At 47.7% G+C, this 26,055-nt stretch overlaps 1 protein-coding gene across 1 annotated transcript in view; it reads right to left on the bottom strand.

Annotated features, from left to right (window-relative positions):
- Positions 1 to 678: 678 nt before the first annotated feature.
- MYO18B (myosin XVIIIB) overlaps positions 679 to 26,055 on the bottom strand; it is a 147,579-nt gene continuing 122,202 nt past the window's right edge. The window contains exons 40-43 of the mRNA XM_063143958.1: positions 20,564 to 20,605; positions 19,648 to 19,815; positions 3,663 to 4,963; positions 679 to 718 (exon numbers count right to left, since the gene is read on the bottom strand). Coding sequence (XP_063000028.1) covers positions 3,664 to 4,963; positions 19,648 to 19,815; positions 20,564 to 20,605 — 1,510 coding nt within the window. The 3' untranslated portion in view covers positions 679 to 718; position 3,663. The remainder of the gene's footprint in view (positions 719 to 3,662; positions 4,964 to 19,647; positions 19,816 to 20,563; positions 20,606 to 26,055) is intronic.

Genomic DNA, 26,055 nt, shown 5'->3' with positions numbered 1-26,055 from the left:
CTTGCTTGCTCAATGAGGGCAAAATGTGCAAACCCAACTCACATCCCCTGGAAATGTCACACAATTTGCAGGGGAGTGAAATAACATTTGTTAAAACTGAGCTACTCAGATCTCGTTTCTTAATTGGCTCCTAATGAGCTTATCTACCGGTAACCTAAGCAGAAGATACCTGGCTTAGAATTTGAAACATTAAAGCTCAGCAATATGAATAACGTTGGAAAGTAGGTTGCAAGCAGAGAAAAACAATCTCAAACATTTCAAGCAGAGAAAAAACATCTAAAAACATTCTAGGATGTTTTTAGGATGTTTTAACGATGTATATTATGTTTTAATTCAGTTTTATGCATTTTATATTTACATTTGTTCCCTGCCTCGATCAAAATGGAGAGGTGGGTAAGAAATAATTTTTGTTGTTGTTGTTGTTGTTGTTATTATTATTATTGTTATTATTATTATTATTAAACTCCCCATCACCACCGAATTTTGGCATTTAGGAGGTGATGACTGCAAACATTCAAATTTCGACCCTGATTTTCTTGCCTTTAAAGTGTTATGAAGGGTGAGAGAGAAGAAGGACCCCCGGGCTGGGCCTTCAGAGTTGGTGGGAGAAACCTAACAGCAGTTAGCGGATTTGCACGACTGCTTAATGCCAATTGAGTGGGCTGAGATGGTGAGCTACCTGCGGTTTTCTTTTCCTATTTGAGATCCTTCAAAGCTTCTGTGGAAAAGAAAGGTCCAGAAGAACACCAGTCGCATGTAGGAGGAAACAGCAGGAAATGGGCATGTAAACATCACATCAGATGCAGGGCGCATGTATTTGGAGGACAAATTCACAGAGAACGAGGCTATCAATTGTTCGTGTGACTACTCATGATCGCTGTGTATTACCACCCCCAGTTTCAGAGGCAGGATGCCAGTTGTAAGGGAACATGAGTGGGAATCCAGTTCCAGGGTCATAGAATCATAGAATAGCAGAGTTGGAAGGGTCCTACAAGGCCATCTAGTCCAACCCCCTGCTCAATGCAGGAATCCACCCTTAAACCATCCCTGACAGATGGTTGTCCAGCTGCCTCTTGAATGACTCTAGTGTGGGAGAGGCCACAACCTCCCTAGGTAACTGGTTCCATTGTCGTACTGCTCTAACAGTCAGGAAGTTTTTCCTGCTGTCCAGCTGGATTCTGGCTTCCTTTAACTTGAGCCCGTTATTCCGTGTCCTGCACTCTGGGAGGATCAAGAAGAAATCCTGGCCCTCCTCTGTGTGACAACCTTTCAAGTATTTGAAGAGTGCTATCATGTCTCCCCTCCATCTTCTCTTCTCCAGGCTAAACATGCCCAGTTCTTTCAGTCTCTCTTCATAGGGCTTTGTTTCCAGACCCCTGATCATCCTGGTTGCCCTCCTCTGAACACGCTCCAGCTTGTCTGTGTCCTTCTTGAATTGTGGAGCCCAGAGCTGGATGCAATACTCAAGATGAGGCCTAACCAGGGCCGAATAGAGAGGAACCAGTACCTCACGTGATTTGGAAGCTATACTTCTATTAATGCAGCCCAAAATAGCCTTTGCCTTTCTTGCAGCCATATCGCACTGTCGGCTCCTATTCAGCTTGTGATCTACAACAATTCCAAGATCCTTCTCGTTTGTATCTTGCTTGTAGGATTCCCACCTGGTCGACTGGCCATCGTGGGAATCCAGTTCCAGGGTTTTTCTTAGCTCCTTATGCTTTTGCATGCTGGAAAAGGACTTAGAATGTGCTCCGAGGACCCTTTTATGATCGTTCCTTCACATGCCTCTAACTTGGAAAACTGATTCTAAGGGTGAGACCAAAGTTTTCTGTTCTCCACTCCCCACCCACAAACTCCATCCCCCCCCCCTCCGTGAATGATTTAAAACAAAGGACCCCGGGGCCACCTCAGTTATGCAGATGGCGCTTCCTAAAAGAAATGTTTTATTAACACATCCAAGCCGCCTGGTGTTTGCTTCAGCAGATTTGATCACAGCGGGACCCACGCGAAGTCAGTCCAAAGGCAGCCTCTTCACAAAACGCTTCCTAATTTGTTTTAAGCACTTAACAGTGGCAGTGGGGTATTTGCTCAGGACTCGGCGTTGAAACCCAGCTCAGGGAAATAAATTCTCATAGCCGACATGACCAAGTTACTGGGGAATCCAGAACCAGTGGATTCTTGAAGCCAAAAACACAATTCCAATATCAAGATCTAGATATGTACAACCAGATATGTTCATCCTGGCTGATATTACCATGGGCGGAGAAGAGCTATAAGAATGCTGGAGAAATAGTAACAACCCCATTTATGTTGTGATCATTAACGATTTGCCACCCCAGGGAAAATTTTAATTATTGGGTTAAAAATACAATAGATAGATAAGAAATGATACTGCATGAAGGGTCAACTAAGTGATGGACTCCACAAACACAATGTGCTGTAGAAACTGACAAATTAAGCTGGTGCCTTTCTGATGTTTTGGACTTCAACTCCCATCAGCCCCAGCGAGCATGGCCAATGGTCAGGAATGCTGGGAGTTGTAGTTCAAAACACCTGCAGAGCAGCAGGTTGGGAACACTGGGTTAAGATCTCCAACAAACTATGGAAGGAGACTCCATCAATTGCTGAATCTCCTTCAGAGAAGTGAGTGCTGGACCACACTGGATCAGACCCAGGGTCCATCCAGACCAGCATCCTATTCACACAGTGGCCAACTAAATGCACAGTTACAAGTTGGGGGATACTTGGCTCAGCAATACTACAAACAAGAAGGATCTTGGAATTGTTGTAGTTCACAAACTGAATAGGAGCCAACAGTGTGATATGGCTGCAAGAAAGGCAAATGCTATTTGGGGCTGCATTAATAGAAGTATAGCTTCCAAATCGTGTGAGGTACTGGTTCCTCTCTATTCGGCCCTGGTTAGGTCTCACATTGCATCCAGTTCTGGGCTCCACAATTTAAGAAGGACACAGACAAGCTGGAGCGTGTTCAGAGGAGGGCAACAAGGATGATCCGGGGTCTGGAAACAAAGCCCTATGAAGAGAGACTAAAACAACTGGGCATGTTTAGCCTGGAGAAGAGAAGATGGAGGGGAGACATGACAGCACTCTTCAAATATTTAAAAGGCAGTCACAAAAAAGGAGGGCCAGGATCTCTTCTCGATCCTCCCAGAGTGCAGGACACGGAATAAGGGACTCAAGTTAAAGGAAGCCAGATTCCGGCTGAACATCAGGAAAAACTTTCTGACTGTTAGAGCGGTACGACAATGGAACCAGTTACCTAGGGAGGTGGTGGGCTCTCTCCCCCACACTAGAGGCCTTCAAGAGGCAGCTGGACAACCATCTGTCAGGGATGCTTTAGAGTGGATTCCTGCACTGAGCAGGGGGTCGGACTCGATGGCCTTATAGGCCCCTTCCAACTCTACTATTCTATGATTCTATGACCTGTGAGAAACCCACAAGTAGGACACAAGGGCAACAGCACCCTCCTGCCCATGTTACCCAGCAACTGGCATACATTGGCCTACTGCCTTGGATGCTAGAGGTGGTATCTCTCTCTCATGACCAATAGCCATTTCGATTACTTGGTTAGAGCAAATTTCAACAATCCTTAAGGGGGAAACTGGCCTCTGGCACCCGTCCAATCCCAGTCATCACATTACCTTACTCTTTTCCTAGGTATTTCAACATGATACTATTTACATCATCTTCTTTCCCTTCTGCCTCGGACCGCCAGTCGTCTTTATCTTTAGCACCTTCGGTGTTTGCTCTTCCAACACACCCTTCCCCTTCCAGCCTTGGCATCTTTGGCCGACTCTTGATGCTGTCGGCACTTTTGAAAGACACAACGGAGCCAGAAGACGAGGAGGAGTCGGAGAGATTTCCGGGGTCTTCTCTGGATTTCGAACTTGGTAATAAAGTGTCCCTTATCTCGGAAAGGAAAGTGCGATCAGGGTTGACCTGGTCTTCGAAACGGACACTCATGGCCCGTTGACCTTCCTTCCTCTCTTTGGGACCTCTGGACAAGTTGCTTGCCGATTGGGTTTTCCGGATGGCTGGGAGGAAGTCATCAGAGTCAGTGGCCATTTTCCTCTCGTAGCTTAAAGTTGGGATCTTCCAAGAAAATGGGTCACTTTCCTTTCCGTCACTTGGAATCTCACCAAATCTCCTGCTTTGAAACACCAGAGGCTCTTTCGCCAGATCAGGATCCGCTGCTTCTTCCAACGATGTCTCCAGGCAACTTCTCCATGGCTTAAGCCGTGGCGTACCGAATGCATCTCCACTCAGCGGAGGAGAGCTGAGCTTCGAGTAAGTGTCATCTACGTTCTCAACAAGGGAGTCATACGATCCAAACTTGGAGATCCTTTTCAGAGCAGGGGAAAGGGACGGTCGCGCCATGTTCTCAGAAGATACACTTCTCAGGCTGGAGGAGCGGACCAGGCCAGCTCCAGTACTTTCGCCGAGTTCATCCATCTTTGCTAAGAGGTCTTCGTCATCCTTCAAAGTCCTGCACCTTCTTAAGGAGGAGGCCCCCGTTGTTTGGTAAATGGGTAAAGAGGAGGCATCACCCAATGCTAAGGTCCCTGGGTCTTTATCTTTCAATCTTTTTCTCCGCAGCTCTTCAACATATTCAGAAAGTGCAGAGGATGAGCGGGAGAGCTTGTCTTCTGCTGAAGGTGATGTCCTCCTAACCACAGATGAGGATAAAGGACTTGGCAATTTCTCTTCTGCTGCTGCTGGAGATGGCATCCGCCTCATCACAGATGGAGGTGCGGCTCCTACTTTTGGGAGGGTTTCGAACTCCTCCTTGCAAATGGGTTTCCCAGATTCCCATCTTCGAAGACCAAGGGAAGGGCTCTCAGCTTTGCTGAAGCTGGACTCCCTTGTGCTCCTTCCATAGTCCTTTCTTCTCACACTTAATGGCGATACTGGCTGCTGGCTTGTTTCTTGATCCTTGTTTATCCTAGGACAAGAGTTGAAAAAGCAAAATTGAGCTGGCCGTTAAATGGAACAACACGCCATAGCACAAAAGTTCAATAATCTGAAATCAGAGACACACTTAAGAGAGTAAGAAGAGCTGTGACAGATCAAACCAATGGCCCATCTGGTCCAGCATCTAGTCCAACATGCAGGACATGAGTGCAACAGACCCTCCTGCCCATGTTCCACAGCAACAGGTGTATATAGGCACACTGCCCTGTTCTGGACCAAGCAAAAGCCCACAGGGCCTCATCTTGAGTATTGCGTCCAGCTCTGGGCTCCACAATTCAAGAAGGACACAGACAAGCTGGAGCATGTTCAGAGGAGGGCAACCAGGATGATCAGGGGTCTGGAAACAAAGCCCTATGAGGAGAGACTGAAAGAACTGGGCATGTTTAGCCTGGAGAAGAGGAGATTGAGGGGAGACAGGATAGCACTCTTCAAATACTTAAAAGGTTGTCACACAGAGGAGGGCCAGGATCTTTTCTCCATCATCCCAGAGTGCAGGACACGGAATAATGGGCTCAAGTTACAGGAAGTCAGATTCCGGCTGGACATCAGGAAAAACTTCCTGACTGTTAGAGCAGTACGACAATGGAACCAGTTACCTAGGGAGGTTGTGGGCTCTCCCACACTCAAGGCCTTCAAGAGGCAGCTGGACAACCATCTGCCAGGGATGCTTTAGGGTGGATTCCTGCACTGAGCGGGAAGTGGGACTCCATGGCCTTAGAGGCCCCTTCCAACTCTGCTAGTCTATGATTCTATAATCCTAACCAGACATGGCAAGGCAGGGTGGAAAGGGTGGACGATGGGACCATAGCATAAAAGGCTTAAACTTGGCCTCAGGCTTTGCCAGAGCAAGTTGTTCACTAGGAGCACTGCTGCGCCTTGCTTTTTTAGAAATCCATCCTCAACCTGACTAGTAGGGTCCCTCAACCTTTCAATAGGGAAGACGCTGTCCAGCAAGGCAAACAAACCATGTGTTTCATTTCCTCACTTGCACCAGGGAGCCTCAATTCAGAAGACCCGGTTGCCTTTACACAAGGGTGGCAGAAAGCCCTTTTTGCACTCAAATGGCGGAGAGGCCGCGAGAAAGACTCCGCTACAAAATGATACCTGCGTGTGATAGAGAACGCTCCCACCCCCCATTTCTCCTGCTTTTGAAAAATACAGTTGTTAAAGCTTTAGCCTTGACAATAATAAACCCCTTCTGGTTAAGGAGAAGGGATGCCGTTGCCATGGCAACATTATGCCAGTCTGTAATCTCACAGACAATGCGGGGCACGCAGAAAACCCCGGCTGGGTTGACCCGGAAATTTACATATCGAAATCTCTTGAGACTACTTATATAGATTATTACCCAGGATCACATCTGGCTCAGGAAAGTGCAGGGAAAGCAGCTAATGGCTAATGGAGGGCTCTTCTGGCTGCCTGGGCAACAAGTCGGACCACTTGTTTGCCACCTGCACAGGAGGAAGCAACTGTTAAAGATACAGGAGCCCTGTCCTCCTTTTCATAGGGTCACCCTAATAATATATATATATATATATATATATATATATATATATATATATAGTGTTTATGATAGTAACTGTAGAGCAGGTGATAAAGCCAAGCAGACTCATGGTTTGAGGTAACAAAACAAAATAAAATGTTTATTTTTGTTTAACAGATCTTAGTTACTTTAAATGCAAGTTAAATGCAAATAACCAGGTTATTTGAAGGAACGCCTCCTCCCATATGTACCTGCCCGGACCTTAAGATCATCCACAGGGGCCCTTCTCCGTGAACCCCTGACAAAGGAAGTCAGGCAGGTGGCTACTAGGAGCAGGGCCTTCTCCGCTGTGGCACCCCGGCTGTGGAACGAGCTCCCCAGAGAGGTCCGCCTGGCGCCTACACTGTACTCGTCTCGTCGCCAGCTGAAGTCCTTTTTATTCTCTCAGTATTTTAACACCTAATTTAACTTAAATTTAAACTTTGCTGTTTTAAATCCGTTATTTTAATCCTGCTATGTGGTTTTATCCTGGTTGTGCTTTTGATACCGTATTTTGTATTTGTGTTTTTAACCTGTCGGTTGTTTTATTACGGTTTTAATTTTTGTGAACCGGCCTGAGGGCTTCGGCTATTGGGCGGTATAAAAATGTAATAAATAAATAAGTAAACCTGCTTAATCTACTAGTTCCAATCAAAACAGTAATCTTATCTCCGTTCACTTTCCACACCATGGACACTCCAAACTAAACAAACCCCAACTCCCTTAACCAACTCAAACTAAAAACTAAAAACTACTTCACAATCCTCTCAGCCAATCGATTTATACTCCTCCTGCCCCCTCTCTCATTGCATCACTAGCCACACCCACTCAGTCAAACGTTCCGCACTCACTAGACATACAAACCCGCAGACATACCTAAGGGGACAGGAAGGTGGGTATCGGCACACATACCCAAGCAGGTATTTATTTATTTTAGAAACAGCCAATCAAAATCACGCAACCACCAACATCATGACTCGATGGCCTTGTAGGCCCCTTCCAACTCTGCTATTCTATGATTTCCTGTTCTGGGTTGGCTCGGGAATAACGCTTAAGTGCTTCTGCCATCTGGCTGGGAAGAAAGAAGTAAAACCGCACTCTCAAAACCAGGCTTCTCTTGGAATTATGGATGAGCAATTAAAAGAAAAAGGACTGTTGTTTCAATGTACGATAACAGCGGCGAAACTACTATATGCACAATACCGGTGGGGGGGAACCCAAATGCCAAGAACTGAAAAATGGCTTCTCAAGGTGTTGGAGTTGGCGGAGTTGGCGAAATTAACGGCGTTAGTAAGAGAACAATCACTAACTGCATTTGCAATGGACTGGAAACTTTTGGACTGGACTGGAATGGAATGGACTGGAAACCATCTGTCAGGGATGCTTTAGGGTAGATTCCTGCATTGACCAGGGGGTTGGACTAGATGGCCTTGTAGGTCCCTTCCAACTCTGCTATTCTATGATTCTATGATAGAGTATATACAAGAACTGCAAAAGAATGATTTGTTTGTATGCGGTTTCTAGATATCATTTTGGGTTGTTGTTGTTTTTCCATTTCCTGTGCTTTTTTCATCTTTATGTAATTCTGAGCTGACTAAATAGTAATAATTGATGGATGTAGTCTGACATGAAGATCGCTTCAAATGGAGTATAGCCTTATGTATATGGTTTTTTATTATTATTATTAGATGTATTGTATATGATGTGATGTATTGTGTATTGTTTCCCTTTTTCCCATGTGTTTTGCTTCTGTAGAAAATAACAGAAACATTAAAAGTGGAAAACCAGGCTTCTCCAACCTACGCCCATGCTGGTTGGGGATGATGGGATGCATAGTCCAAGACCTCTGTAGGGCAGCCTTCCCACCTCAGGATGGGGAAGGCTGCCGTGCACCAAGTCAAAGGAGCCGTTTCCAACAGGAGACTCGATTACAACTGGTTTAGAGGAGAATCCTACCATACAGAGACTTATAGGAAGTTTGTTATTAGGGACTAAAGCCAAATCCAGGCACTGTTTTCCATGGACACTTTTTTATTTCACAAATCACCTTAGTGTGTTTGCTTAAAACGCCCTCACTAGCTCTCATTCTCCATTACCCTCACTTGCTTTCACTGACGACACCGCAAGCTAGATTTTGTGGGCGATGCAGTGGCGTTCTGTAATCTTCTAGTTTGGGTAGGAAGGTGGAAAAGCAGCAACATTCTTGGGAAAACACATCTCCTTGCTTGCCAGGACGACACCCATTGCCCCGGCATGCCCAGAGGATGTGCCTGGGGTGGCCACTTCCTCGCCACCCTTCCTTGCTGCCCCATGCCCCCAAATCTGTTCACAACTGGAGACATCCTCTTCCTTAACGTCCTGCACACCAAAGGCTGGGTTAAACTTTAGGGAAGGCCAACCAGCCAGTGTCCCTCTGGGTCTCTCCTTCGTCCATAGTTACAAGGCTGTCCCCAGCATTGAGGCTCGTGGGTTTCGGCTTTGGGGGTGCCTGAAGCAGACCCGAATCCTGCTCAGGGCGTGGGAGGCCAGGGGCAAGGCACCAGACTCTCCGTCCAAAGGGGTTGATTTTCATAGCTAGAGCCATTTGGCTCTGCTAATGCCGTACGGTTGGCTCTGGTCCCAAACCTACCAGCCCTGTTAAGTGCTAGTTAGTTCCATTAAATGCATGGCTAAGTGGGGTTGTAAAGAGTTCGCGGAGGGCCTGCCTGCTGCAGAGTCCCTGGAGGGCTGATTGTCAGCACTTCTATGCTGCCTGCATTTCACTCCAAAGTCAAGTCTACACACACACACACACACACACACACACACCACTGGTCGGCTGCCCCAACAAGCTGGAAGGGAAGGGAACCAAGGCTGGGCAACTCTCCAAGTCCAACCACCACACTAACCAAAGGAGTTTCCAAAGAACTACAGCAAACCAGCACACTAAGTGAAAGGAAGGACACTCTGTCCATGCTCAGGGTTCCCCTTCTCTAAAATTAGGCCTTATGTCCTGGGACTGGAGCTCAGCCTTCAAAGTCGGTTCCTAGCAAAGTTAACCGCACCCAGTCCACGCGCGTCCAGAATGAAAAGAGAAGGGAAACTCTTTTGCCAGGCCAGCGAAAAGGCCCAGGTCTCTTTGGACAGGCCATACACAAAACGAATGGATGGGCTGTACCATGGGGTAAGTGAAGCTCAGCAAGAGAGAGAGAATAGATGGCTAAAGACACAGTCTTCTTACAGTGTTGGGGGTTCACATTTCATTCCTCTGCCCCCAAATCCAACCCCTCGCCGGGGAAGGTTACCATAGAAAGTAGTTCAGCTTTATTGATGGAGCAATTATGGATGTGGGGGGGGGAGGCAGAGATTTCCCCCAATTCTTTCTTTTTGTTTATCAGCAATACCACCTGGCCTGTACTCACAGCCGATGGGAGACTTTGCAGAGGGGGGGCGGAGAACCAGGGCTTCCTTTCCTAGTAAATATAGCAGCAGTAGCAGCAGAAATCTCAAAAACACCTTGAGGACACACTGTCAGATTTAGACTGACACAAACATAGCCTGTGGATGGCACATTCTGTTCAAAATACGGACCACGGAGTCTGCCGAGTAATTCCTTGAGCTTATTTAAGACTGGGTTCTGTCCACAGCAACTTTCCCCTTGGGGACAGTGTTGCTGTAAGGGTTATGTATGCAGTTTGCATCGGATCTTGTTGAATTTTGCAGAATTCTTGGCACGGCTGAAATCTTGCTCCTCCTGAGATTTCCATGGGAAGAGAGATGGATGCACCATCAGATAACCAGAGGCAAGACAGAGGTCCTCACGATCTCCTTCTCTGAGGCCATTCTGCAACTCGGGATGTCTTTATGGCGCTTGCCATCACAACAGCCTTGCAAAGCGGGCCGCAACTGTTCCGGTTTTACAGATGGGGACTGAGGCACAGAGGGAACACAGCTTCTCCAAAGCTGCCCCTTGAATAGCCAGGAGTTCCTTGTCCCTAGATCCTGTGTCAGATGGGACCAGCTCAGAAGAAGAAGGGGAGACCCTCCGAGTACATCGAATGGGGTCTAGGAGGACCCTGCCCCTGCGATTGACAACAACTCCGGAACAGCTGCTACGAAGGGCACACCCGCCCCAAATGCAGGGACTCATGTCCCTTGCTGCCACATCCCTGTGTTCCCCCTATGCCGCAGGGGCTGCCCCACTGACCATCACTGATGGCAAAGACAGTGGGCAACCTGGAAAGAAGCCACCATTCCGTTGGAGAGTGCTCACTCGGAAGCATAGCTTCCTTTCCTCAAACTCTGCGCTTGAGGATGAGACCCTCACTTATTTGCCCCCAGGATCAGGGCCTCCACTGATGTAGCAGAAGGGGAGGCGCAAGGCCTATGACAAGAACCCTCCATTGCCGCCTGGGTGCTGCGGGTTCAACGCCCACCTTGCCCTAGCAACGTGGCCTGTGCTTTAGGTACCTTGGACAGCGCCCCATGGTCCTGGCTGGGGCTTCATCCCAAGCTATCATCTGCTTCAGCCCTGCTCCAGTTTCTCCCTTGCAGTTTCCAGGGGTGTGTGGCAGGTGCCTTGCCAGGATCTGTGTTTACAAAGATCCCCGGTAGCTGCCGAGGAAAGCGGAGAGTGCCTGGACGGATGGTGCGGAAGTCCCTGCAGGATGTGTCACTCCGAGAAACGAGGACGAAGGAGCTGTGTCGCAGTCTCCGGATCCCCCGTTGAAAAGCCTTCCTGCGAGAGAATGGGTGGGCGATGCCTTCGGTGCCAGTCCGAGTCCTCCGCCTGAAATCCGTGGGCGGCTCGGGTGAAAGTGAGAGCAATCGAGACCCAGAGCTGTGTCCCCCCTGCCTCATTACAAGGCAATGCAGGAGGATCTGTCACTGGCTGCAAGTTAGTGGCTTCAAGTGACAGGAAGGAGGGATGCAGAGTGGGAAACGTGGCAGCCACGCAGGTCTGCCAAGAGCTTCTCTTAAGCTCCTCTTTCTCGGAACATCTGCAGGGGGGGCACAGCCTCCCACGCGTGTGGCTAGCATGACACCCACACAGAAGAAGGAGCTGCCTTGGTCTGTCTTTGACCAGTGGCCCAGGACTCTCTCCTCTGGGCTGTGAGCGGCGGAATGCGGCTCGGCCTGACATCAGCAGCCGTGGTAGCCAAGTGGCCCCTTAGCCCAGGCTCTGAGCCACGACACCTTGGGTCCCAATCTCAGCTCGGCTACCCAAGTGACTGACTTGGCAGCCTTGAGCACATTCCTCCTTCTCAGCCTCCCTCTGAGGTGCCAGCCCACCTTACAGGGTTGTTGTAGGAACCACGGAGCGAAGGAGCAGTTTGAGCAATAAGGGGAAACGCTGCAGAAAAGCTGATGACATGAATAAGAATTGCATCCTTCATCAGCAAGATTTTTAGGAACGTTGAAAGCTGCCTTGAACCAGATCAGATGATTTGTCCATGATCCCCCTCCAGCTTCTTTTAACTGAAGACACCTGGAAACTTCTGCCTGCAAACCAGGTGCCCTACCATGGAGCTACAGGTGTTTCTCCCCCTGCTGTTGCATTTCTTGGTTCGTTATAAGAACATCAGAAGAGCCCTGATGCTGGATCAGACTGAGGGTCCATCTGGTCCAGCACTCTGCTCACACAGGGGCCAACCAGCCATTGGCCAGGGACCAACAAGGCGAGGACATGGTGCAACAGCACCCTCCCACACATGTTCCCCAGCAACTGGTGCACACAGGCTTACTGCCTCGGATACTGGAGACAGCACATATCTCCAGTGATAGCCTTCTTCTCCAGAAATTCATCTGACCCCCTTTTAAAGCCATCCCAATTAGTGGCCATCACTACATCTTGTGGTAGTGAGTTCCATAGTTCAACTCTGCTCTGTGTGAAGAAGTCCTTCCCCTTATTTGTCCTGGATCTCCCACCCATCAGCTTCATGGGATGTCCCTTGGTTCTAGTATTATAAGTAGGGCTAGTCTTAAGCGAAGTTGAGCGAACTTCCCTTTGGTGTGGTCTACTTTTCTCTCTTTCCCTCTTTTTAATCCCCATGTTAAACCCCCAGTAGGCGTTTAAATCTACGAAGCAGGAATGCTTACTCATGATCCCTTCACAGTTAAGGCTAACTAATCTGCCTGAAGTGATGCTGAGTACCCTCTCTTGCTCGAAAACACAAGCAGTTCTTTGCTGGATGAGACCTACAGTAGAAGCCATTGCAAGAGTCCCAGTGACCAGAAACTGGCCAGAGATTTATTGTAGGCCTCAAATCTACATTTTCCCCACCCTGCTCTAATATTAGGGAACGGAAACTTTTCCCGCAATCCACCGTTATGGTCTCTACATAAAGCAAGCGTCTTCCGTCCCTTTCTTTCCTTCCCTCCGCGAGTTTTTAAAAAGTGCAAGCTAAGATCTAATGGGAGAATCTAAAAGCATCCTTAAGCCAAATACAATTTTTGTAGTGTGCAATCTGCACCAAAGCAAATGACATACAACAGTAATTAGCGAAGATTACACAGCAATTAGGGTGATTATGCTTATGCTAGTTGAAATAATTTATGCAATAATATTCTGTACTTGAATTGAAGCACGGTGCATGTCCGGAGACAAAAGGAGAGGCACTCGAATTTCTATACAGGGAGAGGGGCGGGAGGCAGTTGAGCCCCACTGAAACGGCAGAGAAAGGAAGCACCGAGCGTCTCCGGGCATTTGCCTGGGATTCAAAGAAGCCTGCAAAGCTTCGATGCCAACCAGTAATTCTAGACACGCTTGTGCCGTAAGCACACAGCTCTTCAGCTTTAGGTCTCAGGTATGCATGTATTTCATATCAACATGTAGATTTAAGCTGGTATTGTCTCCAACCGTTTCTGCCTCCTGGGGGGATTCCACACGTCGTACTGAGGGCGCTTCCATGCGCCCCCAGTGCGCCCCCAAAGCGATCGTGTAGCTTGCCTGTTCGAAGAGACGAGGAAGAGGCATCCTTGCCGCCGCCGCCACCCACCTAACTCCTCGCCGGCCGGGTCGGAGACATAGGTGGGTGGCGGCGGCGGCAAGGACGCCTCTTCCTCGTCTCTTCGAACAGGCAAGCTACACGATCGCTTTGGGGGCGCACTGGGGGCGCATGGAAGCGCCCTCAGTACGACGTGTAGAATCCTCCCTGCTCAGAGTTTTTCCTTCTTCAAGTCTCCTCGTCTTCCTTTATGCTGTTCTTCCGGTACTCTGCCCTCTCCCGGCCCCCGAGCATCCAATCTTCCCTTGGGATAAAAAGCCCCAAACATCTTTCTTGAGGGTGAATATGAGATCCAATAACCCTGCCAGGGCCAGGGCCAGGAGAGATCTATGCTCAGAACCAAAGTGGCTCAACAAATAAATAAACACAGCCCCCAAAGTCTTGAGTAGTCCTCCAAGTGAAAGTAGATCCACAGAACAAGAAACATTCTGGTCTGGAAGGCGGGCGATGTTGGGAGGCCCAAGACTGAGCTCAGGCCCTGGACCACCGATGGTCTCCGGCCTTCCTTCATCTTGTTTACCTTCCCACCACAAAAGCAAACATTCCCTGCCCACCCCAAAAAACGACAACCGCACCAAAACCTCTCCTCCTTGCCAGCAGGACGAGCATATGGTGTGAACCCTCAAATAGACTGCATTATCTCTTTAAATTATCTCCGGAGAACACATCAAGGAACATTATCCTGCTTGAAGTGGAGAGTGTTTTGATGTAGCGTCTTTCATTGAACATTCGGCTCATTCTCGTCTAGCGGCTGCTCCCATCCTTGATTTGATGTTTTGACCTTAAATACCTCCGGCCCTCGCTGCACCGCCATCTCTGCAGGCCGAAATCCACCCTCCTTGAAACGGCCTGCACCAACCCCTCCATCAAGAGTGCATCTGACTGCAAGGCGCTTGCTTTTAAAGTCTGCTGCTGCAACGTATTGAAACTAATCACACAACCGCATGAATCTCCGCCATCGCTTCAGATTGGACTCTCCTGATTTGGATTTTGTCGTCTTGGGAAAATAACAGCAAGGGATTCAGCCACTTGCTCCCGTATCTCTTCTGCAGTGGTGACTTAGAGCACCCTGTTGAGTCCTGGAATGGACTCTGTTTTTATCTTTTCCTTATTTCTGTAATGTTCTGCAAATCCTGGAAAAAGTGAGGAGTCAACAGAAGACAATCACTTAAAGGTCAACTTTGCAGGTGGACGTTTATTGAATAATTGGACTATTGCATAGTGGTATTTTTCTATGATTGCCAATTAGTGGTTGCATCATTTGTACAGAGATGTGTATATAAGGAGAGTGTTTGAACCATTGTTAATATTATCATCATCATGATATTATCATCACCACTCTCATTGCTGTGAACCCTGATGTAAGCTGTATTTCTGTGACCATGTGTGAGTATTGATATGTACATTGTTTTGCCATTACTAAATTATATCTGTCAGTAAAGTATTTATTTTTATAACCACAAACAATCTTTGCCTTATATTTATTGGTCTTTGCTGTGTCCTAACTAAGAGCCGTTGCAAACTCTGCTATTCACTAGTACTTCTGTAACTTACAGCACGTATAAGTACAATGATTACCCGACACACCCTTCCCCAGCTTGGTGGATGTGTTAGACTACAATAACCCCTATCTGTCCCAGCTCTGACCTCTTATACAGCACAGAGTTAAACTATGGAACTCACTACTACAAGATGTTGTGATGGCCACCAATTTGGATGGCTTTAAAAGGGGGTTGGATGAATTCCTGGAGGAGAAGGCTATCAAGGGCTACTAGCCCGGATTGTTATGTGCTGCCTCCAGTATCTGAGGCAGTGAGCCAGTGTGCGCCAGTTGCTGGGGAACATGGGTGGGAGGGTGCTATTGCACCCTGTCCTGCTTTGTTGGTCCCTGGTCAACAGCTGCTTGGCCACTGTGTGAACAGAGTGCTGGACGAGAAGGACCCTTGGTCTGATCCAGCAGGGCTCTTCCCACACTTTTAAGTTCACTCTGTGCCCAAGGAGATGCTACCAAATCTTAAAGATTTGTCTTTAAGAGCAGGCAGTTCCATATGCTCCAAACAGGTCAAAAGCCACTCCAGAAGTCTAAAGCCCAAGAATGATGACTTCTCAAAAATCTTTCAGCTGGCCATTCTTTCATTCCCTGAGCCAGTTGGACACATGTCCACTCTTCAAATACTTAAAAGGTTGTCACAAAGAGGAGGGCCAGGATCTCTTCTCGATCCTCCCAGAGTGCAGGACACGGAATAACGGGCTCAAGTGACAGGAAGCCAGATTCCAACTGGACATCAGGAAAAACTTCCTGACTGTTAGAGCAGTACAACAATGGAATCAGTTGCCTGGTGAAGTTGTGGCCTCTCCCACACTAGAGGTATTCAAGAGGCAGCTGGACAACCATCTGTCAGGGATGCTTTAGGGTGGATTCCTGCATTGAGCAGTGGGTTGGACTCGATGGCCTTAGAGGCCCCTTCCCACTCTGCTATTCTATGATTCCATGATTCTATGTGGGATAAACTGTGTGAGTCTGGTATGGTAAGCCTTCCCTTCTTTGTAGTTTACAAAGGACCACAGGTTGGTACGCGGCAGAAGCTCTTGCAAGCAACACATGCAACTTCTTTAGCTGACAGTGGTGTTTTCCAGCTGCTTTAATATTCTCTGTGTTATGCAAACTTTGCAAAACTACACAGAACTCTGAAGATTTTCATGGCACAGCAAGTACCAGGGAACTAATAAAGGGGCATTGTTGCTTGGATAAATCCAGCAGAAATGCTCGAAATTGATTCTGCCCCTCCCTGGAGTCGATGCACATGTGCGCGCAGACAGAGAGGCAAAATTACATTTCCCGGAAAGAGAAACAAAGGTAAAAATCAAGGAACAGCCCTCTGCGTGATGCAGTCTTACGGACATCGCATCCAGCCAAGCAGAAACGTGCACAAAAAAATGAAGAAATGTTCATGCGAAAAGGGGGGGGGGGCAGAAGCAAAATGCAGTCTGACATGGACACGACGCAGAAGAAGCTTCAGGGTGAACCACCCAGGGAGCTTTGGCTATTGGACAGGATAAAAATGCAATAAATAAATAAATAAATTTGTAGAAGCTTCAATGAGCTTGAACTTGTCTACTTAGCACATGCCCAGAGAGTGGTGCCTTGTCCTTTCACTGCTGCCCCTATGCCTTGCTGGTCATTCCAAAATGAAAGAAAAGTCACCATGAAGCACCCTGATGGAGGGCCTTCTCTGTAGTGGCACCTACCCTCTGGAAAAACCCTCCCCCACCCATGCAGTTTGACAGACAGAAAATGTGAAATCTTTCAGAACGCTGCTTCCAGCAGCCAGCATTTTAATATCCAACATTGCCTTTAATGTCACATCATTGTTGGAAATTAAAAGGGCAGCTCTGGAACCCAGAGATTTTTTTTCAAAGTGGAGTGGGGCAGGGAACTTCCTTTGGTGCATTTGAGGGGGCGCCTGCATCACGGGATCAATTCCGATAATGCCCCGTTTCTCTTGTGCGCTTGAAACAGGCAGAAAAGTCACCGGAGGATTCTCTCCGGCCTGCATACATTCGACATGTTTGTTCTTCAAAGTCCTATGAACCCTTTACGAGAGCTAAATATCAGTAGGCAACCCAGATTGTGAGTAAATGCCATTGCTCCAGAGGTCTCTTAACAATCCGAAATGCCAAATATTTAGAGATCCCTTGAAATTAAAAACAGGGGTTGGTTTGCTTTGCTTTTCCAGAATAACCCTTGGATGCTTCAGAGGCTGCAGCCAGTGTTTAGCAGCCTGCAAATTCGGCCCGAGGTAGTATGTGGCAAGAATGAGAGAATCACTCAGCTGGAAAAGAGCAAAACTCCATCAAATCCAGCATCCTGCTTCTGGCACAAAGTGGTTTATAAATTATTACAACAACTCTGTAAGGTAGGGCCAATGGTTTTATTACCAAATGAGGGGGGTGGGTTCGAAAAAGAGTTAGTTAGGTTGCCTAGGGCAGAGGTGTTGACTTTCTGGGGTTCTCCAAATAGCCACACACCCGTCCCTGGGCAACACTCCCTTTCTCTCAACCAGAAATAGTTCGGTGGCTTCCCAGCTGTTTGTGCGTCCCCCTCCTATTCCAAATTGATAGTGTCTTAACTTACTCCAAAATAACCTTCAAGCAATGAACAAGGGCGCACCGCCCAGCAATCATGACACCATGATCTTCTGGGAAGATGTTACAGGTAGGTGGGCTTTTCCACATTGTTTATTTATTGTTACTTTCTACACTATGGCTGGAGGCCAGCAGTTGATGAGAATCATAGCATCATAGAATCATAGAATAGCAGAGTTGGAAGGGGCCAACCCCCTGCTCAATGCAGGAATCCACCCTAAAGCATCCCCAACAAATGCTTGTCCAGCTGCCTCTTGAAGGCTACTAGTGTGGGAGAGCCCACAACCTCCCTAGGTAACTGATTCCATTGTCGCACTGCTCTAACAGTCAGGAAGTTTTTCCTGATGTCCAGCTGGAATCTGGCTTCCTTTAACTTGACCCTGTTATTCCGTGTCCTGCACTCCGGGAGGATCGAGAAGGCCAGGGCATCCATCAAAGGTCATGGAAACACATGGCCAGAGACCGTCTGTAACTTCCCCCATGAAACGGAGGGGGACCTACATTTATTTATTTATTTATTTATTTATTACATTTCTATACCGCCCAATAGCCGGAGCTCTCATAAAAGCGATCCACACAGAACACCATTGCTGGTAGACTGTGCCCTGTTTATTCGGAAGACTCACGCGCACACACTGCTTTTTACAGCCTCATACAAAACAGAGGAGTTGGACTGGGGTGTGTGCAGACAATGGCAGAGAAGATTTAGATTTCCAGAGGTTCACCGGAACACAAGGTATGGGATCAGTGGAAGGTTCACCTACTCTCATCCTATGCCCTATTAGAAAATGGAATTTCTTTGTTTTGTTTTTCCTTTGCAAAAAGGGCACTAAATAATCACAACAGATAACCATCCGGGGGATCAGCTATTTGTGCTGCAAATGTCACTGCTCTGGAAGCCTGACCTAGCAAAGGGAATCATTGAGGAAGGACTAGCTTTCGGTAACAAAGGCGAATTCGGCACAAAGAAACAGGCTCCTGGCATGTGCACTTTGCAAAAAGGAACTGCGAGGAACTGCAAATGCCTCAGATCCCAGAGCCACGTTTCGGTGGCGTAAATGAAAAGCAAACCGCGGATGCACCCAGCAACCTTAAGTATTATCCTTTTAGCAGGCACACAAGGTGGATCTGTAATGAGTAACCACCAAATTATTGACACAGCCTTCCCCAACCTGGGGCTCCCCAGATGTGTTGGACAGCAACTCCAAGCATTGTACAACTGGAGATGCTGGGCCTTGTAGTCCAACACATCTGGAGGGTACCAGGTTGGGGAAAGAAAGATACCAGTTGGGTTTGCCTGACCATCGTGTTCCTTTGATCTTTGGAACTGTTCCATCCTAGAAAAGAAAAGGCAAGGAAAAGGGAGCATGAAATAGGTCCTGCGTTCCACGCCAGCAGTACCATGCTCAGTTCTCCTTGGGCTATATTTGGGGCTCCCCCACACACACCCCTCCTAAGGGTTTTCCCCCTAAAGATTTGCTTTGCCCTTAGGTCACCCCCAAGCCTGTTTTGTGCATGGAGGCTTCTGGTTTGGCTACACTCAGGCTGGCAGTTGGAGAATTGAGTTTGGCATAAGTATACAGAATATGAGATATGGATATTTGTCAAACACTGAAACACTAGGTGTCAAAATGCAAAATAGTGGAAGTTAAATATTGAATGTGAAATGTTCGATAGCAATAGATTCTGGGGGGAAGTCAGTTCAGGTTTCGGGGGGGGGGTTCCCATCACTGCTGTGTTGCAGCTGGCATGCCTTAAACTAGCCTTCCCTAGCACGTGCCTTGGAGCAGAATCGTGTTCCTGGAAGCTTCCGGAAATTGTCCCCCAGAAACTGGGGGCCTGAATGTTATCCATCCCTGCCGGAAACAGTTCCTCTACAGACGCTTTTGGGTTCCGCATCCGGCACAAACACGCCACCACGTGGTCTGCCAGTCTTGCCACGAAGATGCCCCTTACACACGCCTTTAGCCCCCAGCCGAGACACGTAAGAATGCTTCTTACCTCAGGCTCCGGGCGCTGTGGTTGTCCGAGGAGAACCTGGAGACGCTTCCTGCCAGGCTGGTGCCAGATGGAGATGACCAGCCTGAGGTGGAACCAAGCCAGGATTTGAGGCTTCCTTCCGGCTCCAAGTTTATGCTCATTGTTGACCCCATGCTCAGCTGACTCTCCCTGTGAGGGTAGAACAGAGAAGCACTCCCTCGCAAGGTGTTCCTTTCACCACACACAGCATTCTACGCATGCAGCAAAACCACACGGCCACAGCAGGAAATGGTCTGCTCTGATACTGAATAGCAAGAGTTGATTTATTAGTAGGGCCGTGCTCCACTTCGGTTCCGGATCCGAATTCTGAGCCGAAGCGGGCCGATTCAGCTGAATCAGTCTGGAACCAAAGCAAATCAGCTCTGGGGTAAATGGGATGGAAATGAAATCGATAAAAGTTCATAACAAAATGTACTTGGATGGAATATTAGCATCAATGACCCGTTAAAAACAACAACGCCCTGTAATATTGATATCCACAATCACAACGCTCTCAGTACTTGTATTTTATATTCTTCGTAAGAGTGTTGTGAATGTTTATGGTCACGCATGTATATTTAATTATAGCCTTTATTGATTTTTCTATATACAATTACTGGTATGTTATGCAATTATTTATATAATCACATTTCTCTGCCTTAGGCTTTGCCATCTTGCCAGGGCTGTTCATTTAATTGGGAGGGGGTCAAAATCACATGTCTGAATGTCCCACCACAACCACCATTGGAAAGGCAGGATTAGTACATCAGGGGGAAAGAGTTCCATAGCAGCTTTCTCCCCCAAAATGCGAGACAGGGTGTGGGCTAAAGGCTAATTAATTAGCTTTATTCTCTAGCCGTGCACGGGCTTGAACGAGGCACCTCTCCTCTTGACTTACGTGTCTCGCCGTGAGCTGAGCGATTCTCGGGCCGTCTGGACGCTGCAAGGAGGAGGGGATGGAAACAGAAATTGATCACTTGTCCCAACGATGGGGTGTACTCTCGTTATGAAACGCTAGGGAACAGCAGGAGAATGGTCTTGATCAAGGGGGTGGTGGAAATAAAGCTCCCAACAACCCCCGGAGATCAATTAGAATGCAGCCACTGGCCTTGAGCTGCCAGGAAGCTGGAAGTCATCCAACCTGCACGCTTTCACCATCCTGCCTGCAACGGGCTCTCCTAAAAACCACTCCAACAGGAGAAGGAATGCTTCTCACTCCGTTGGAAGAGGAGACATTCAGGGTCATCTCGGTTTAAAGAAACTGTGGGAGCAAAAGACCCTGCTATTCAAAACAAACCAAAAGAAAGTCGGGGAAGGAATCCATCATTTTTATATACAGAAATCCCACCATGAAGGATTTCTGTATACTTGCTCTTAAAATGCATACACACCCACACTTTGGCATGTAAGAGGGAGGTACAGTTGCATGGATGTGTTCTTCTTCAATGCAAGACATCCCATGGATGCACCTGTATTTCATTGGGCAGGGAGGTTAATTAATTAGTTTGTTAGTTTCATTTCTATACCATCCAATAGGCCAAGCTCTCTGGGTGGTGCACAAAAATTAAAACCGTAACATACATCTTAAAGCAGTGGTTCCCAAACTTTTTCAGGTAACTGCCCCCTTGGTTCCACAAACTCATGCCCAGTGCCCCCTGCGCGCATCCCCTTTAAATGGGAAGCACCCACCGCAGGCTTGCCAAGGGAGGGAGGGAGGGAGGGAAAAGAGAGTGAATGCCTGTTTTGCAGCCAGCGTGGCGGGGCACACCAAACAGGGTATGTCTCTTCATTAGCGTTTTGGTGCTTTTGAAACATTTCAATTCACCGTTAAAAGGACTCTTCTTAAACGGTATTAATACATGTATGGATTCTTCCCCTATATGGCTTGGGACCAAGCTACCTTCTCCCATAAAAATGTCCCTGGGTTTTAAGACCTTCTGGAGAGGCGCTTCTCGGAAAAGACCACCTCGAGCGCCCCCCTGCCACCCCCTTGCCTCTTAACGCCCCCCTATGCAATCCCACTGCCCCAAGGGGGCGGTACCGCCCACTTTGGGAACCACTGGCTTAAAGTATAAAACATGGAAACAGATCTGAAATACAGATTTAAAACAGCAGATTTAAAAGACTAGGACTGTGCTAAAATACTAAGAAAATAAAAAAAAAAGTCTTCACCTAGTGCCAGAAAAAAGTACAGTACAGCTGCCAGAAGAACCTCTCTAGGGAGCTTATTTCACAGCTTGGGTGCCACAGCAGAAAAGGCCCTCTTCCTAGAAAACACTCGCCTCACTTCCTTTGGCAGGGGCTCATGGCGAAGGACCCAGGGAAATGATCTTAGGCTCTGGGCAGGTACGTATGGGAGAAGGTGATCCCTCCCATAACCTGGCCCCAAGCCTTTTAGGGTTTTGAACCAGCAATTTGAATTGTGCCTGAATGTGGACTGACAGCCAGTGCAGCTAGAAAAGTGTGATTTAATGTGGACTTGTTGGCCAGTCCCCATTTTGGGCCAGCTGAAGTTTCCATCTGGAAGAAGGACAGAGCTCGCTCGCTCACTCGCTCTCACGCCTGGTGGTGGCATTTCCCTGGCATCCACTACAGCATTTAGAAGGCTTCAGGTAGAAAATGAAGTCAAAGGCAGCTACACTCAGAGAGGTGGGCGGGCTTGGTTACAAAGCCTGGTGCCACCATCCATGCGGGAGAAAAGAAAGGCCCAGCTTTCAAATGGAGCAGGCATTTCGGGGCTATTCGTTTTAGCTTAACATTTTGGCCGAGGAGGAGGACAGAAGGAAAACGTGGCTCTTTGGAGCTGAGTCACGTTGTGACCGTGCCTTCTTTTAATGCCTGCGTCGGCTTTGATTTCACTCTTTACGTAGAAAGAAGGGAAAGGACCAAACCAGGGGGGACAGAGGGGGAAGCTCTGATCAAATTTGTGGGAGAGAGGAAAGAACGCAAAACAAAACATTTCACTGGAAAATGCTTTTTCCTCCGAAGCCTAGCGGCTCAGAAACTGTGCCAAGTCATCCCTTCCCAAATAGAAGCGCTATTAATGACGCTGGCTGCTAGCCAAGCATTTACTTCGGCGCAGAGAACATGGCCTCCATTAGTAAAATCTAATCGGCGCGCCTCCCATTCGGCTTGTTGGCAAAAGAGAGCGCCGTCAGCTCTGTTTGGCTTCGGGCTCAGGTCTGCCCAGGTTTCCTCTCGACTTGCAAAGGAGCCGAGGTCTTGCAAAGTACACACCGCTCTGAGTTTACATGCTTAGGTTTTGCAAGGATTTGGTTTTTCCCCTCTTCCCTCCTCATCCCCTTTTCCTCGTGTGTCATGACTGTTTTCTTTTTTCTTTTTAGAATGTAAGCCTCAGGGAAGGGACTGTCTTCTTTACTGATTTATTGGAAGCCCCTCCGGGAGCCTTTTTGGCTGAGGTGCAGGATAAAAATACTCTAAATAAATAAATAAATAAATAAATAAGGCTGGCTCTACTGGATTTGCACATGAATGCCCTTGTCAGGTGTTCTGCTCTGATCTGCAGCCTTGCCTCCTTGATGGCTTTGCTTTAATAGCAATGCCAATAGCAATGATCAGGAAACTTCAGTGAAGGGGACACTAATCAGAGTCAGGACGTGGTTTTTTCATCTCAGCGGGAGAGAGTAAAGATCGCTCCCTGAACCTCCTCTCCTCTGCGTTTTCGTGGAAGCACCAGCCTGCGAGAAACCCCTCAAAGGCACTCTGGCCCTGAGAAGTCCCAGCCCAGCCATTCATTTTGCAGAAGGAACATCCTATTAAATCTGCCACCGGAGCAAAGGACTTACCTGGGGCCTGCCAACAGAAAATGATACATGCTCTGATGCTGTCAGGGTGACAAATGGCAGCTCGGAAGACCCCGGATTGATTTACTATAAAGAGCCGGGTGAAGATTTTTGATAAAGGTGTGGAGGATGTGGGTGTGGGTCTGTGCAGGGCAGTCACTGGCATTTGGCAGTTTGATTTAGATTATCAAGGGCAATTCCAACAGTAGACGTTTACCTGGCTCAGAGAGACAGACCTCTCTGTCCGAGGAACTAGCAAAGAAGTGGAGAGAAATCTTTGCTAATCCTTAAAGAGGGAGTTTCTAGGAAGTCACACATGCATGCACTCCCCTTTAAGGATCTGCCTCCTAATCCTTCACAAGCGGGAAGTAGTACACTTCACATGTTCAGAGGTACGGGCAATACAGATCAGCAATTGCTCAGTATAAAAGACCACGTGCTTTGCATACACGGTCGCTGGTTCGATCCCTGGCAACTCCAGGATAGGAAGGAGTCCTGCCTGAAACCTTGCAGAGCCGTTGCTGCCAGTCAGTGTCAAAAATACTGGGCTGGATGGACCCAGGGTCTGGCAGCCCCCTATAACACCTCTAGACATTTTTCCACATTGAGCTGAGACATTGAGACAGTTTTTGAATGGTTTTATTTTTACACACTGCACTGACACTGCCCTTTTTACCCACGGCAGGTTGTTAAAAGTCCAAAATCCATATAGTGCAGTACCCTTATAAGGACAACTCAGACATCACACACATACACACACAACTGTGCAAGCTTTCAAGGTCTCCAGATCGCTTCATCAGGCCAGATGTTACAAAAAACTGGCTAGTAGGGGGAATAGGTAGAGAGAGGGAAAGGCTGGCTGCTTGTTGTAAGTCAGTATGCCTAGCCAGAATCTCAAGATAATATGGAGGAGATTTTGCCTGATGAAGAGACCTGCAGGTCTCAAAAGCTTGCACATTTTTATTTATTTTTCGTGATCTCTAAGTTGGCCTAATAAAGGTATTGCCTGACATGGATTTTGGAGTTTTTCTCCCACAAGGCTGTCTTTGGGGTTTTGCTTTTTCTTTTCTTGGTGTCCCCCCCCCCCCCCGTTTTTAAATGCATTCCATACAATGCAGAGGCTCTGGTTCATATGCAGGGGATTTGCTGCAAACAAGGAACTGTTTGTCTGACTTGCTGGATCCTGCCAGGTGATGGATTTCAGAAGCAACAAGTCAACACCACTTCCTTTAAAAAAAATCAATGCATGGATACATATATATGGTAATTCTAATGCAGAAGATTTCGGCATGAGGTTTAAAAATGGTTGAGTATAAGGAACTGCTCTCCTCCGTGTTATTCTCTTGACCTTTTGGGTTGTACAATAAATGATTCAGTCTCAACTCGAAGTCCAGGATCCTATTCCAACAACACCCAGAGGAACTCAGACAAGCAGGAAGCAGTAGCAGCAGCTTCAATAGCTCCTCTACATCTCATTATATCAGATTATTGGGGGAGGAATTCCCAAATTTGGCGGCTTCATCCATGGCCAATTGAAAGAAAATAGTTCTACCCTCTGTACATTTTCCAGGCAGGCCCCTGCATGCAACACACCTCTTGTGTCCTGTGTAGGGTGACCCTATGAAAAGGAGGACAGGGCTCCTGTATCTTTAACAGTCACATAGAAAAGGGAATTTCGGCAGTATATATGGAGAACCTGGTGAAATCCCCTCTTCATCACAATAGTTAAAGCTGCAGGAGCTATACTAGAGTGACCAGATTTAAAAGAGGGCAGGGTACCTGCAGCTTTAACTGTTGTGATGAAGAAGGAATTTCACCAGGTTCTCCATATATACAAATGACACCTGCTGAAATTCCCCTTTCAATACGACTGTTAAAGATACAGGAGCCGTGTCCTCCTTTTCATAGGGTCACCCTAGTCCTGCAAAACTTCAAATTTTAGCCAGTGCATCCTGGTCTTTTTTTGTTAGCCTATTTTCCCCCCTCCCCCAAGGCTCTTTTTCAGCTGCTAGAATTGATTCCTTTCTCTGTTCATTCCTCACACCCCAGCGTCAGAAAACACCGGTTGGGCCACCCCCCACTAGGAGATAGCATGAAATGCACTGGGAAAACAGAGGAGTTGGTGTCACTGAATGCCCACACACACACACACACACACACACACACACACACTGGGAATGAGTATTCTTCCAAAAAGTAAGACCATTACGTGAAAATGACAAGATTTCAGCCGAGACTGTTTTACTCTGGCTTTTACAAATCTGGACGAGAACCCCCTGCTACCCGAGGGAAGTGCCCTCCACACTCGAGACGCTTGCCATTAAATTAAGTAGTGAGGCAGGTCTCAAAATCATGGAAGCAGACTGGCTCCCAAAGGGAATTCCCATCCAAACCACGGAGCCACACACACTCCAAGGACCCAAGCCACTGTCTGTCACACAGACCACAACCTAAAGGCAGAGCAAACAGCCCATGTGACTTTTTTGGGGGCGGGGGGGGAGTCAGGCATCCCAACTCAAGAGGAAAGCAAAAGACCTCCCTCGCCCCCCCCCCCCCCGCTCCACCCGGAGTTTCCAGAGTCTTCAAA

The sequence above is a fragment of the Elgaria multicarinata genome, chromosome 18 (genome assembly GCF_023053635.1).
Source record: "Elgaria multicarinata webbii isolate HBS135686 ecotype San Diego chromosome 18, rElgMul1.1.pri, whole genome shotgun sequence".
Taxonomy (NCBI): domain Eukaryota; kingdom Metazoa; phylum Chordata; class Lepidosauria; order Squamata; family Anguidae; genus Elgaria; species Elgaria multicarinata.
This window is presented reverse-complemented; position numbering and strand designations above follow the sequence as displayed.